The 15,168-nt window shown below is 34.6% G+C and overlaps 1 protein-coding gene across 2 annotated transcripts; it reads right to left on the bottom strand.

Moving 5' to 3' along the window:
• Window positions 1–313: 313 nt before the first annotated feature.
• Window positions 314–13,715, bottom strand: LOC145612159 (prefoldin subunit 6). Of its 2 annotated transcripts, XM_081667533.1 has the most exons (6): window positions 13,514–13,715; window positions 13,356–13,426; window positions 13,135–13,259; window positions 11,367–11,427; window positions 1,405–1,472; window positions 314–395 (listed from the first exon to the last, which is right to left on the bottom strand). In XM_081667533.1, the coding sequence occupies exons 1-5, from the start codon at window positions 13,590–13,592 to the stop codon at window positions 1,416–1,418; spliced, it is 393 nt and encodes a 130-aa protein (XP_081523659.1). In that variant the 5' UTR covers window positions 13,593–13,715; the 3' UTR covers window positions 314–395; window positions 1,405–1,415. The 2 variants fall into 2 exon arrangements, with proteins under 2 accessions (XP_081523659.1, XP_081523658.1); XM_081667532.1 differs by lacking the exon at window positions 314–395 and having other exon boundaries at window positions 1,077–1,472.
• Between the last annotated feature and the right edge of the window lie 1,453 nt (window positions 13,716–15,168).

Raw genomic sequence — 15,168 nt, 5'->3', positions numbered from 1 at the left:
GAAGTGGAGCAACTGAGCAAGTGCTTGTCCATGATAATTGTACTGCACGGCCAAATCGTGCGCCAGCCTTTTACAATAACATTCTTGATGCGTTTTGGGATAAGGGGAGATAAGGAAGGAGCATGTAAATGGATGTCAAATGAGCTGACATATGATGTAGCCCCATGAAGAATATGCTTTACATGCTATAACAGAATGACCAATTTTGATTCACATTGGCTGTATAGATTATCATGGATGGAAAACGAAGGTACCAAGAATTCAAGGATTCAAACTGCCAATCATTATACGAGTTACATTCGATGTAAGCAGAACATCTAAAACATGGTGCTTCGCGAAGATGGAAACCAATTGGCTTGAGGTAGGGTTAGGAAATCCAGATTTGATTTCAATTCCTGAAATTGAAATCCTAACATTCAATCCCAATCATAATCTTTGTGAAAGAGTAGAATTTTGAGTACCACAAATTCAGATACAATCACCATGTTTGGGAAATGAGTGAAATTTCAAATCACCAATTATGCAGAGTATATAGAATTATAATATTAATAAATTTAAATCAAACAATGAAACCTGATGGAGTTGAATGTACTTGCAGCAAGTGACTGAGACCTGTAGTTCAGAATTCAGGAAATTTAGCTAATAACCTATACAAATTGATTCTGGGTCTAAGTAGGAAGTGTTTGTCGTTGAAGATGACCAGAATGATTAATCTGTAGATAATGTTGCTGTAATGTTGGAGACAGAAAAGCGGGAAAGGTTTAACAATGGCTGTTAATGGTGGATATATATGAGAGGAGATAGAGCAAGCTAGAGGTGACTGGAGAATGACAATATATTTAGAGGGATGATAGAAGATATGTAAAACGAGAAAATACAAGTGACTATCAGAATTTAAAATGATATAGGTTAATATGAATTATTGAATTTCAAATTCTTTTGGCCTCGTCTGTTCTGGGGAATTAGCTCAAATCCAATACCAAATTCTTTGGATTTACAAACATATGACATAGGCTAAATCCAGCATTTCGAATCAAATGCACATTTCGAAACAGATAATAAGTTTTAACACGCAATAACAAATGGGATGATTGTGTTTTTGCATCCTTTGGCTGTGGATGCAGCACTTTCTAACATTAAAAATATGGTTTGTAACTTAAAAGCCTCTAGGAAGTTAGTTTAGTGTTAATATACAGTAATACAGTCGCTGACTCCTATTATAAAAGTGAACATACTCATCACACAGGCTTTCAGATCTCCGAAAAATACAAAACTTGGAATAGCAACATTCCAATACGTAAACACTTAATAGTAATATACGAAGTATATTTAAAACATCCAATAAAAAGATAATTAAAAAAAATAAGTAACTAGAAAATAGTTTATCTGAAGAAAGACTTCAACCTGCTGTGTGACTATGCCTTGGCCTTCCCAGCTTGAACAGCTTGAATTTTTTGCTGAACCTTCATTATCTACAAGTAATAGAAGAGCCAGATAGAACGTCAGAGATGCCAATAAGTAATGACCATCCCACAAGAGGATTAATAGCTTCCTAAATGTAACCTTGGTACAATATCTCAGTACTGGCTAAATTATGTAAATTTCAGGAATCATAAACCATGTGATTATTAGGTTGATGAGCTACAAGTGCCAAGAGAATAAACTCATGTTAGAATTACATCAGTGCATAAATTAGTAGCAAAACGGACTGACTGCAGAGCTAACTAACAAGCATCCTAGAATCTGCATGAAAAAAATGACAGAAAAACCAGCACACCCAAACATTGATCCTAATCATTTTTTATTTTTTATCTTTTTGGCTCTTTCCAGTCTCACATGCAGATTTAGCCCCTGTCATTAAGTCCAATATTAGCTGCAAATCCTCAGATAGGATAAGTAGCAGAATATATTAGTAGCAGGAGATCTGGCGCAAGCAGCTTATGGCAAGCAAAAGCACTTTCCATACTTTCCAGCAGAAAGGTCATCTTAGGATCTGTGCGAGCAGCCATTAACAGCTCAAAGCATGAAAGACTGGCCCTGATCTAATCACCTTCAGCCAAGATGATTGACTTAGGGGATTCTTACATAGCAGAAATGTTTTTAGATCATTACAAAGTTAAACTATGTTCATTTGCTGCTTTAATCAGCTTATGTGCCAATTTATATTCACAAAATTAAATGTCTTAAGGTTTCCTCCCAAACCATCAGGAGAGAGTCGCTTCAAATACCCTAAACCAATGAGCTCTACAAAGTCCATACACTATTGTCAATTTGTCATCACATTCAGTGGGAAGCTCGGAACAAAATCAAAGATATCATTTCTTGTCCCCATATACATGTTAAAAGTAACAACATTAAAGCATGTAAATAATAGAGCCTGTTGAATTAGACATTCATTTCGGAATAAATAGATTGATAGCTTCTTTCATTGAAAGGAATTGATGATATTAATTTATGGATGATGATAATTTATGCACATGGGATATATCCTCAAGGTTAATGCAAATGCATGCACATGGGAAGTGGGCCAAAATATTGCTAGGAAAGTTCCTTCATGAAGGTCTTTAATTCCTACATAACAAGCAAAACAAACAACCTATTCCTCTCAATTCCTGATAACTCAACCACAGGGCAGAATAGCCAATCCTGTTCCCTTCCAATCTCTTCCCTTCTCTTCCATTCCCTTCCTTTACATGCAAATTATTACACATAACCAATCAAACTGAAAGGGACCTAAACCTTCTTTAAGAAGCAGACTTCTAGCTTTCTAGCACATTATTACCTACAATATATGCAATAGAAGCATAGCAATAGAACGAAGAAAGTTCCAACTTAAGCAAACGAAGAAGACTGTAATTTGATGTCAACAGCATGAAAGCAAAACTAAAGCCTTGAGTAGGTGATAGAACGAGCGGAAAAAAAAAGGTGGAATGAATTGTGAAGTATTTCAAGAATAGCAAAGATACCAGCTGGAAAACAAAGCCCAACTTCTCTGAGTTAGAATTAAAAAAAATGACTGACTGAGTGAGACACACAGGAGAGAGAGATAGAGATCCTAGACAAGCATCTTTCGAGGGTCTAGTGCCTACATTTAACAATCTGTATCAAAGAGAGAAGAGAAAAAAAAAATTCCAAAGTAGTTGAGACTTGAGAATAATAACAAAACAAGAATTGCAATTCTTTTTCTACCCAGAATCACAATAAGATAAGTAACATCCACCTTTGACAAACCATTAAATAGATGATGACTGATTGTTTTAGCTATCTTCCCATAACGAAAGACCCCAAAGTTCTTTGATTACTGCTATATTATTATGGAGGATGATTAATCTAACAGGTTTGCAGAAGATTCCCACCAACTTTGTGTTTGAAACAATGCTAATGGATTTCATTTATGAACATTATGTGGTCATGCTTCACAGGGTCAAGCCCTATAGCTTTCAGCACTGATGTCCACTAGGTTAAGCCTCCTGGTGCACACACACACACCTATGAACGTGTCTCACTGCCACCAGTCACCCTAATATCCCCCCCATCCATCTTCCCTCTTTTATCCGTTCTTCATTGATGCTGGAATCTTTCCCAAATATTAGTACTTAATATGAAAGGCAAAGAGTCAAAACTGACTGCAGAAGGTCCCCACCAATTTGTGGAAGGAGACCACATATTGATGAAAGCTTTACAGATATTGAATATGTGGGCATGCTTCACAGTTTAAATCATCTATCCTGCAGCATCATTGCAGCCACTGATTAAAAAACCTAACCTATGGAGAAGGCACAGAGAGGGCCTAGACTCATTACATCCAGCAATTCTGTATTTCTGGTCACTGCAAGAAATCCAGGATTCAAGGGCATTGAAAATCATGTGTCCAGGGTTCATGGAGTAAAGGATAATGTCCAGGACGTTTAATCCATTGAGAATGCAGACTTCTAATCATATCTGTTAAAGATGATAATCAACAATTGTGGGAAAGAGCCAAAAAAATAACCAACCAATAGCAAGAAAGCATTCTATTAAGATCCTATTTGGCGGTAGCATTTCTAGCGTTTTGACTAGGTTAAAAAACTACATAGAAACATTAAGAATAAGGTAGCAGTTTAAGTAGTGGCTAATGGTAAAAGTAGCGTTTTTCAAACGTTAAATACATTAGCATTTCAAAAGTAGCACTTAGTGTTTGAAAATTTATAGTTACTTTTTAACACCTATAGATGGCTTTTATTGTATTTTAATATCCAAACAACTACTTTTACCAAACACTAATACTCAACAGCTACTCTAATAGCTAACCATCACTCGCTACTAGTTGACACATGCTACTATGCTGCTCAACAGCTAAAAGCTACCGCTAGTTTTGTCAAACAAAGCCTATGTCTTTTAAAGGCATCTTAAAAGTGATGAATAAAAAGAATAGATATGCATTCAAATACTATTAGCCCTGTGCCCCTGTGTTACCTAAAGTCTCCAATTCACCAGTATCATTGTTTATGATGTAGCTGCATTATGGAATATAAGGTCCACAAAATAGAGAATGTTCAAGTTAAATCGATAATCCCTTATTAAAATATATAAAGTAGAAAGCTACTTGGAACCTGATTCAATAAAAGAAATCAAGGACTACTGATATTCTAAATTTCCTAAATTAAGAAACTGTTTCCACTAATCTTGAACGTCCAATAACTTAACATTCTTGTGCTCTGCATCAGATATGCATGATAGAGCAATGATTAGAAGGAAACTTAAAGAGGCAACTCTGACTTATCTTTGCAGAACTTTCATAAAATGTCTTACCACTCCATGTGCCATTTGCATATAAAATGTGGGGGGGGGGGGAAAAAAAGCTAACAATGAATTCTAAGCTAGATTTAAGGAGGAAGACTTGAAAGGATTTAAAATTGGATAATAAATCAAACATAAGCAAATCAAGTTTAGTGACATCACTAGCCAAGTACAACAAAGTTCCAAATTGAACAAGTCACCCAAACAAATGATAATTTAACATATTTACTACCCACAGTCAGATAGACAAAATAAAACTCTATAAAACACAAATTAATGTTGTAATATTGTATGGACAATCACACTATTATAATTCTGCTTTAAAGGAAAACCAAAGTAATGGGTAATTAGACCCATAATATCTCGATATTGATGACAAAAGCGCTGATGAAATTTATACAAAAACAGTTGTGCAAATGAAAGTAAATGATTAATAAAGCACTTTAAGTCTTTAACAAATAATCTCCCTCCTTCAATCCCCCTTCTCCCTCTTGTCACATCACACAACAATATAATTATAGAGGAATTTACTAAACAATATACTCCTCAGTTTTTTATTAGACGCATCACTTTCTAAAAATGAAAGTTTCAATTTAGATGCATCACTTTCCCTTTTAATTAATAAATTCTCTCTATCATTCTCCTATCACATGGGCCCTCATTACTTTTTCTCTCTATCTCTTTCTACTCCAAAATTACCTAGAAGTCCACAATTACAAAAGTGATGCAACTAAAAGAAAAGAGGAATTAAATTAAAATTAATAATTTTTTATTTTCTTTTTTTCAACCGGGGTGACTATCACGTTTGTCAACACACATCTTTGAATATTAATAATCTGTAGTTATCTACAAGTTAAATTTATGAAAAATTATACTTTGAAAGTGTTTATCAAGATGAACCCAAGTTAGGCAGACATGACTAGTTTTCATTGCAATTTACAAAAATAGTTAAATTTTTAAAAAAATTAAAAGTTTATTATTTTTATATAAACTAAAAAAAATAATAAATAAAAAAAAAAGTCAAAGGGGTGTGTGTTAATTGTATCAAAATGAAAATATGAGTAAACTAAAAAAACAAAGGTAGGATACAATTTGGAAAGTTCTGACCCTGAAAGAGGTGTATTACATTGAATTTGGCAAAGAGTAGTGTTTGGATTATAAAGCAAGATTTTATAAGGGAAATAATCTAGTAAATTCCCCTAAGAGTGATACAGTCATCAATTTGAAAAATGAACAAGAACGATAAGAGTCCTCAAAAGCAAGTATAAAATTCAGAGAAACTGAAAAGGTATTTCAGACTCATAATCCAATAGAGCCTTCCTATCCCAATAAATGTCTACAGAAATCTGTAGTAGGAAAACATTTTGTGAAGGCTGACTCATTGAGTACCACAATGCTGAACCAAGACAACAATGGAGGTTGCAAAACAAAACCTAACATAGCTGATATGATTCTACGTCAAACAGACTTCACAAAATCTAGGGCATTAATTTAGAATCGAATTGACCTAAACAAATCGATTTGAACACACGTTCAAACAATAAACCAAACTAGCATCGCTAGGTTAAGCAAATAAGCATCTCACCTACTCTCATAAGTTATTTCACAAAACTTAAAACTTTATTAATCACAATCACACACACACACACAAACTAATATCCTAAGGCCCTTTATATAGGCATATTAATCCTACTAGGTTTCCTAATTGCAATAAAACACCCAGTGGCAGACCCAGCGTTGTTCACGCTGGGTCACAGGACCTAGGAAATTCAAGGGGTATAAGAAATTTGAAAGACAATATATTACCTATGCTTCCCTATGGTTCATTGGTTAGAAGCTATAAGTGACATTTCTAACATAGTTTGGCGCGGGATCAAGTCCCAAACCAAACACTTTAATGTTTTTTTTTTAATTTTTTTTTTTCTTTATTATTTTTTTTTTTTTTTTGAATTAAATTATTTTTTTAAATTATCTTATGCAATACTACTATGAGTAGCAATTGTAGCATGATAAGAGTATTAAGGTGTCTTTTTTTTTTTTTTTTTTCCTCACATTTTATTTTGTGCATAGATGAATTTTATTATATACTATAATTATGTACTAAGGGATGTTCTTTGATTAACCAAGTCTTGTCAAAGTATTTCTATCTAATTTTGGTTGTGATTTTTTGCAATTTAGATCTACCCATTAATCCCAATGCTTATTTTGTCAATCATAACAAGAAATTTCAACTGGGTATACGGAGTACCAAATTTTGTAGGAATTTGACATTTTTTTTACCCATATTTGTGACCAGAGGCTACAAAGCAATATAATGCAACTAGTAGTCTTGTAATTTTTTTTTTTGACAAATAGTAGTCTTGTAATTGGGTATGGTCTTTGTTCAGTTTTACTAGTTGTGATAAATAAATATGCAATTACTCAAGTAAAATTATCTTGGATAGTATTTAACCTCCCACTTTAGGGGTTTGGATTTTGGAGAAACTTAGCGATTGATGGTTGGCGGTGACCCAGCACTCATAAAATCCTGGATCCGCCACTGAAAACACCATCTTTTTAGTCACATGAAAGCCCTATTCTTGAGGAATAAGAAAAACCATGCAACTCCCTAAAGTCTATACTGCTTAAATAAAATCCTGCGTCCCTTATAGATCTGGCTCACACAATGTATAAAATAGCTCAAGAAGGGCTGAAGCGATAAGGGTTATGCAGCGCCTAGGCGCGTGCACCTCTTTGAAGTGAGGCGCAATAAATAAACTGTTAAAAAAAATTGGCAGAAATTTGCTTCAGGTGCGCCTAATTAAAAATACCTCGCCTAGGCCAAAATAAGCGCTTACCCCTATCGCCTTGTGCCTCAGTGCCTAGGTGCGCCTTAGGCACGCTGTTTCAAACACTGGGCTCACATTTATTTGATAAATATAAACTAAATATTAATATACCCTAAATACCATTAATATCCAAATCCTTGATCAATAGCTCATGAAGTCAAGTGTTGTGAAAACTACGGAGCCCAAAACCATTGCAGATCCCAATTTGGCCCCTAAGAAGATCACTTGAGCCTATAGGAAACAGTCAACTTTGTCTTTGTTACTTTCCTAGAAGAGTTAAATCCTTGATAAGTTATTCACGTGCATCCAACTTTTTTTCCCAATGAAAAGACACATAGCCAGCATAGGTCACTAAAATTGGATAAAAGAAACAATTTATCTATGCTGAATTTGTATGCTCCAGCAACCCTCCTCCTTAGAACAACAAAGTCCCCCCCCCCCCAACACACACACACATCCAGAATCTATGACTGACCCTTATACCAGCTGTAATCGAACAAGACGTCTACCTGCGTGCATCCTCACCAATGATCTATATGTCTGCTCTCTCCCCCCCCCCCCCCAAATCCCCAAACCCTTGCAGATCCCAATTTGGATCCTCACACGACCACCTGAGCCTAATGTAAACAGACAGCCTTGTTAATTTTTGAGAAGAGTTAAATTCTATATAAGTTAGTTACATATATTCAACTGCTTCCCCAATGAGAGAGACATAGCCAGCATAGGTCAATAACATACAGAATGATGATGCCAATTTTTCACATCCAACAAGGCAACAGCCCTCCTCAGAAATATAAATCTCTCCCTGTATCCCCACCAAAGATCTATAAGTCTTCTCACACCCCTCTCTACCCCCCACCAAATATATATATTTGGAAGTCCATGATAATTTCCACCCCTTTGCTATAACAAAAAATATCCTAAATAATGATATAAGTATAAAAGAGGATAATTAAGAGAAAGAAAGTTGATTATAAGTTTATAAGAAATATGTCCTAACAAAACAAAATGGTGATGAAATGAAACAGATTTACGCATATACCAATACTTTGTCTTTTCCCTAATCAATCATCACCACTTCCAGTACAACTCTTAGATAGGATGCCAATCTAGCCAGAGAAGTGACATGAGGACATCTAAATCACGACATGTAAGAAAAGATAAATTTAGGAGAAGTAGAATGATGAGGAACTTGAGGACATTTTACAAAGAGCTGAACTCAAGAGAACTGAAATTATTTGAAACACTCCCTGCCATACCCCTTTGAACTTTCTTAACAAAAGTCTTAATAAGGATATCAAACACTAAAGTAGATTAGAAAGGTAGTATGAATGCATAAAACTGTAACCAACCCCAAACAGATATCTCATATCCTACAATCCTATGATTTGCACTATTCTGATGTCTTAGACTAAAGCTAGACACAAGCCCAAGTGTCTCTGAATAAATGCCAGCACTCATCTTACTCATCCTTTGACTAATAACATCAACCACCATATCATATGCTTTGCTAAAGTCATATTTGAGGACAAACCCCTTCCTTACTTTTTCTCCCAGCACCAATCACCAGCTCAGGATTAAGATATTGTCATCCAACCCACACTAGGTGTAAAATATTGTCTTCTACTAAGACTCATATATGCCAATAAAAAAATAGATTTTAGCTAAATATTGGGCACTAGATACTAGCTTCATCAATGTGAAATTCTATCCTAATCATAAATCCCTCTCTAAAGTCTAAACAAAGGTCTTGAAAATGGAATAGCTCCAGTCTACATTAGATACTGGCCTTGTCAATGTGAAATCCTTTCCCTAGAATCCTTAGTCCCAAACAATGGTCTTGAAAATGTAAACTGCAGTCCCTACATAATAAATATCATGAATGTTTATTCATAAGTAAAACCATTAGGACATGTTTTATTGTTTCCAACTCAAAAGAAAGTAAAATAAATAAATTGAATTGTAAATTTATAATGTTCTGCTCAGAGATGAGGGGCCAACATTTGAACACTTTGACTATTAATTATACTAAAGTTAGTTTTACCATTATGCCACCTTTTTCAACCTGAATAAAACACTACACCAAATTGCTAACTTTCTTCTCATGCTTTTAATGGGTTAATAACTAAATTTTATACATTGTATACTGGGAAAAGAAATTAGAGGGGCCAGAACCCAACTCGTCATTGAAATGTTCCACCAGTAGATATTTGTGCATATGCAGTATCTAGCCAAAGAGGACTAATTCCAAAGAGGATCATACACATATCCTTCCAGGGGAAAAAAATTCTCTAATCATATTCACATGAGCCAGATACATACCACGTTAACTCATGCTTATGATACATTTACCGAAGCAGCAAATTAAGTCTCAGACCCGAGGTCCCAACTATGCCAAAAGAAAATCCACCATCTCCTAAATCAATACTTTATGACATAGATACAGACCATACAGTGGAGTCCACACAAGAATATTTTTTTTAATGCCTTTCAACCACGAAAGATATTCAAAGACTATAATGAATAATGAAAATAATGATGAGTGATGACATGAGTATAAAACCTTATGAGTTTTTGTTCACTTTGTTATGGAATCTTAAACAGAAATAATAGAATAAGAAAGAAGAGATTTGGAAAAGGAATGATAGTAGTTTGTATATAATGTAATTAAAATACTAAATAGGGCACACAATACCAGCTTAAGAGGCCTGACACATTCACTAAGAAAAAGCTAAAGAGCATCTCCAATGGTTCAATTATAAGGACTTGCTTGCAATTTAAATAAGTTTCCTAGCTACATGCTTACCATTGGAGAACAAAAAATTGAGCAACATGAAAGCAACTGTAGCCCAAACAAACTACATGCTTGATTGAAAAAGAGACAAACAAACTCCACTCATATTGTAACATGTGTACAATTATTTATTTATTTTTTAAAATTTTATTTTTTGCAAACTACAATATGTTGTGGCTTACCATTGGAACAATTTGTTGCTTAAAAGTGTTGTAGCTTAGAAATTGATGTGGAAAAGCAAGCTACAAAGCATTGTAGCTTGCCATTGGAGATGCTCTTATAAAAATTCTCATTAATATACATCATAATTCGTGTTTCCCTAAACCCCTAGTTTTGTAGGCTAATTCCCCTCTTCTTGTTACTCAAGCTACCTGCAGTGACAATTTCTAATGTGCCTTTCCCTTATGCTCAATGCATTACACACTTCCTAATTAAATTGAACACGATAAATTTCATTAGATCCCCTGGTAGTTGCCATAGTTCCTCCATATAAAGTCATTAATATACAAGAACTTGCAAATACTCTAAAATAGGTACAAGTAACGGGTTAAAAAGTACTCAGATAGATACTAGCCGTTATGAATGATTCTCAAAAAGTTTCTCCTCCATTTGTTTCAAGCAAAGAGAGGATGACACCCCATCGCCCATCCTTTAAGCTTCTAGCATTACAACTGTTTTCAACTCACCCAATTACAACCAGTTCCATTATATCCTTCCAGGGTACATCCATGATGTATACTCAATAATTTTACTGAGACATTAAGTGTGTTCCAAATCATCAATGGATAGGAAGCTAAAGCTTCTAGTACGTTAAGACTCCAAGCCTCCAAAATGTTAACTCAGTTTTCAATAAAGCCTTAAGTTTATGGTGATTGAAAGCCAGCTATAAAAAGGCACTACAATGACAAGATATAAGACTTTCGAATGTATTTAAAAAGAGAAAATCGACTGATAAAAATACATACCCCCTCCTTCTTGCTATTTTGCTTGTCTTCCATATCTTGTAGGGTAGCATCAAGACGTTTCCTGAAATAAAATTGAAAATGGATAAGACACCACATAAGAGAGTACAAATATATAGAATTCGATAGGAAATATTTCTCCTAAGTTTCTCAGACTACAGCAATAATGGGTTAAACAGTATAGCATGAGTGGTGTATCAACATATTTTGAGCATGTGCATTGGTTAAGTTTATCCTTTTTGTTAATTTATATCAATCTACTGTTTTTCTTCCTTTTTGAATAGTAAATCTTCGGTTTTACTTTGAAGGAATAATGATTAGCAATCGGATCAATTATGAGGAATCCATATTCCATGGACATACACTTTCTAAATGCTGAAGAATACTCAAGTAGCATTAGAAATAAAATCAAATGTCGCACATGCAAATTGGATAAAAGGGGGTGATGGGGAAACATATTTACTTGCACGGTTCGCACATGAAAGGTATAGAGGGGGCATCTGCATATCAATGTAAAAAAAGGCTCAAGGCGCAATGAGGCGATGAAAGTCCTTCTGCGCCTTGGTGCGCCTCTTTTGAAGTGAGGCACACAATATAAAACAATTAAAGAAATTTGCCTATGAGCTCCTCGTGCGCCTCTTTTTATGCACCTTGCTTAGAGCTAAAATGGCACTCTACCTAATTGCCTAGACGCGCCTTGGGCGTGCCTTTTTATACACTTTCATTTCCCCTCCCCCTCAAATATGTTTGTGGTGCTTTAAATACGCAACAAATGACACTTGCATATCTTTTATTATCTAAAAAATTATAGTCTACAGATTCCGCAATCACTGGCCATGATTCTTGAAGAACATAATGAAAACTACTTAGAGAAACAAATCCTCAATCTTCATTCTGAACTAAAATTCTTCAATCAAACACTTATTGAGATGTTTATGAATAACAATAAGTTTCCCTTAAAGAGAAAAATTAACAAGGCTTCTGTTAAATGTCATGCAAAGGCATTTCAGACATTTGTTGAATTTTATAGAATAAAGATTACTACAACTCCCTGCATAGCTAGATTGATGGTTATGATGTTAACACACATGTAATGTCATTTCATATTATCTAATTAATAATTGCAAACATGCTACATGATTACTAAACTGTCTTTAAACACTTGGATAAACACATGTTCGACTACAAATAGACCTACAAACTGTAATTGTTAATAATGCTTACATACCACAGACTTGTATTTAGGTTATCTAAACTACACAACCAGGCACGAAATAGAACATGAAAACTATAGCACTTTTCTTCCACTTCTATCCTTGGGAGATAAAGAAGGTATATGGACAATATGGTGTAACCAGTTTATTAATTTTTTCGAGTCACAACTCGTAACAACATCCAAATGATAATTACAGAAAATCCTCTACATTTGATGCATAATTGATAACATACTACGTCCCATTATAACATAGAGCTAGGTCATATCTTTTGGGTAAAAAATAAGCATGATCAAATACTAATTCATTTCAAAATTAATTCGAAATTAAATATCCAAACCAGTAAAATAATTATAAGGCTACTAGACCTAAAATTAATCAAATTAACGAGCATGACCAAAAAAGAAAAACACAAAGAATGCAGCAAGCACGACTCGACTAACTATAGTGCAACAAAGCATTCTTTATTCAATTCTATCATACATCAACTCAATAATTATACCAAAAAAAGGCGAAAACAGCGTAAAATTTCAGTGATAAAAGAAAAGAGCACATACAATTCAGCAGAAATATACTCAATCCTCTTGCGCACATTAGCATTTGCCTCCGCCAAATCCTGCTTTACTAAAACTGGACCTATCAATTTGTACACATTCGCATCTTCACTCAACAAATCCAACTCCTATATCAAATTCATCAACAAATTCATACACCAATTAATACATAAAACCCAAATTCACAACAATAATCATACAAAATCAGTATAGTAGTAAGATACCTTGAGAACGAGCTCATTTTCGCCAAGTTGAACGGTGTATTTCTTTCGGATTTCGTGGTTTTTTGCAATATCTGATTTTCCAGAAAATAATACAATTAAGGAGAAAGCTAAGATTATATTAGATGAATAAAGGAGAAAATTAGAGAGTACGAGTTTGCCTTTTTGGAGTTTGCGAAGATCGTTGGCTTTGGATTCTAGGTCGCGCTGTAAGTCTCTGGTTGCTGCTGAAGACGCCATTGTTTTTGGAAGTGATTGCTCCTATCAACCTTTTGATTTTTGAATGCGGAGTTCAGAATTTTGCACCGGGGGAAGGAAGGAGGGGGAAAGGTGAAAGGGGAAGGTAATGGAGTGGACTCGGGTTTAAGGTTTGACAAATGGATCGTTCGGATTAAATGAGAGAAAATACAAGTTTATTTTCATGATAAGCTTGAACCGTTTATCTAAGGGTATAATTGTCTGTTCATGCATTTAAGTGTGGGCAAGTTTGGAATTTTAGATATAACAAAAGTTAACGTCGTTAAGCTTAAGAAACGTTGTTAATGGAGAAGCTCGAATTCGAGAGCTTCAATAGAAATGTCAGAAGATTTAACGGAGAATTTCAAGCTCAAAGGAAGATTCGGGTTGACCTTACCCTTGATAACTCTTTTTTTTATTTTTAGGGTTTCGTTTTAATCAACGGTGAAGCTGCCGAAAATAGTGGTGAAGGTGGGTAATCAAGGGTGAAGAAGATGAAGGTGGAGGAAAGCTCGAGCTACTTCACTGAGATAGTGGTGTCGGTAGAATCACTTGCTTAAATTTCATAACGGTGGTGTGGATTGGTGGGGGGGGTGGAGGGGGGGATAGAGGTGCTAATTGAGCTTAGCAGCTCGAATTTGCCTCGATCAAAACTCAACTGGAGTTGGCTCGTGCTCGGTCGAATCAACTCGAAAACTCGTGAAATGTACAAGAAATTCTATTTATATATGCTCTCCTATCTTTAAAACATAAATTTACATTGACACTTAATAAATTTAACTAGTGTGTAGCCGGTGTTGCACCAGGCTGCTAGTTTAATTATTCCTTGTGATTATATGTACTGCGAATTTCATATTTACTAGCTTAGGTCCCGTGCAACGCACGGTTATATTAAATTCAAGCCCGTATCTGACCCGGACCCACGGATGGGAAGGGCCCAGTTTTCAACTTTTAAGTGTAGAAGTACAGTTATCTTTATTTAGAGATGCATTTGTTAACATGTTTTTGTGTAGCTTGGTGGTTAGAGTTATTTAGTGAGGTTAAAGTTCACACCTTAGTCAGAAGTTCGAACTCCAGTAGCTTAAGTTTGTGTTTTTTTTTTCCCTTAACTTTTTATTTCTTTGTTAATTTTTACTTGTAGCCTAAATTATCTAACTATTTTTATAAAAACATAATTATTATGGCTATTGATTATGAACAATGATCAATTTCATTTACAAGAGAGAATCGATCTTAACATTATCACGTGATTTTGTTTCTTTCATATATTCTATTTTACATACCATATATATAGCTGTAGAAGTACATACTCCCTCCATGTTTTTTTAAGTGTTACAGTTTGACCGGTACATAGTTTTAGGCAATTTAATTGACTTAAATAAAATAAGAGGTAAGTGGTGGTAGTTGGAGTATTAAAAAATTGTAAAAGAAGATAGTGAGGTTAATAGTTTATTAAAAAGCAATGAATGTGAAAGGAAAAATATAATAAAAAAAGTAGTGTTGGGTTTGAGTGGGGACCATGAGAGGAGAGAGATATAATATTTTAATGTAGCTTTTTGCCAAAATAGGACATGGATTA

This window comes from Chenopodium album, chromosome 24 (genome assembly GCF_948465745.1).
Source record: "Chenopodium album chromosome 24, dcCheAlbu1.1, whole genome shotgun sequence".
NCBI classification, from domain to species: domain Eukaryota; kingdom Viridiplantae; phylum Streptophyta; class Magnoliopsida; order Caryophyllales; family Amaranthaceae; genus Chenopodium; species Chenopodium album.
The sequence above is the reverse complement of the archived record's forward strand: the minus strand, read 5'-3'. Positions and strand labels throughout refer to the sequence as shown.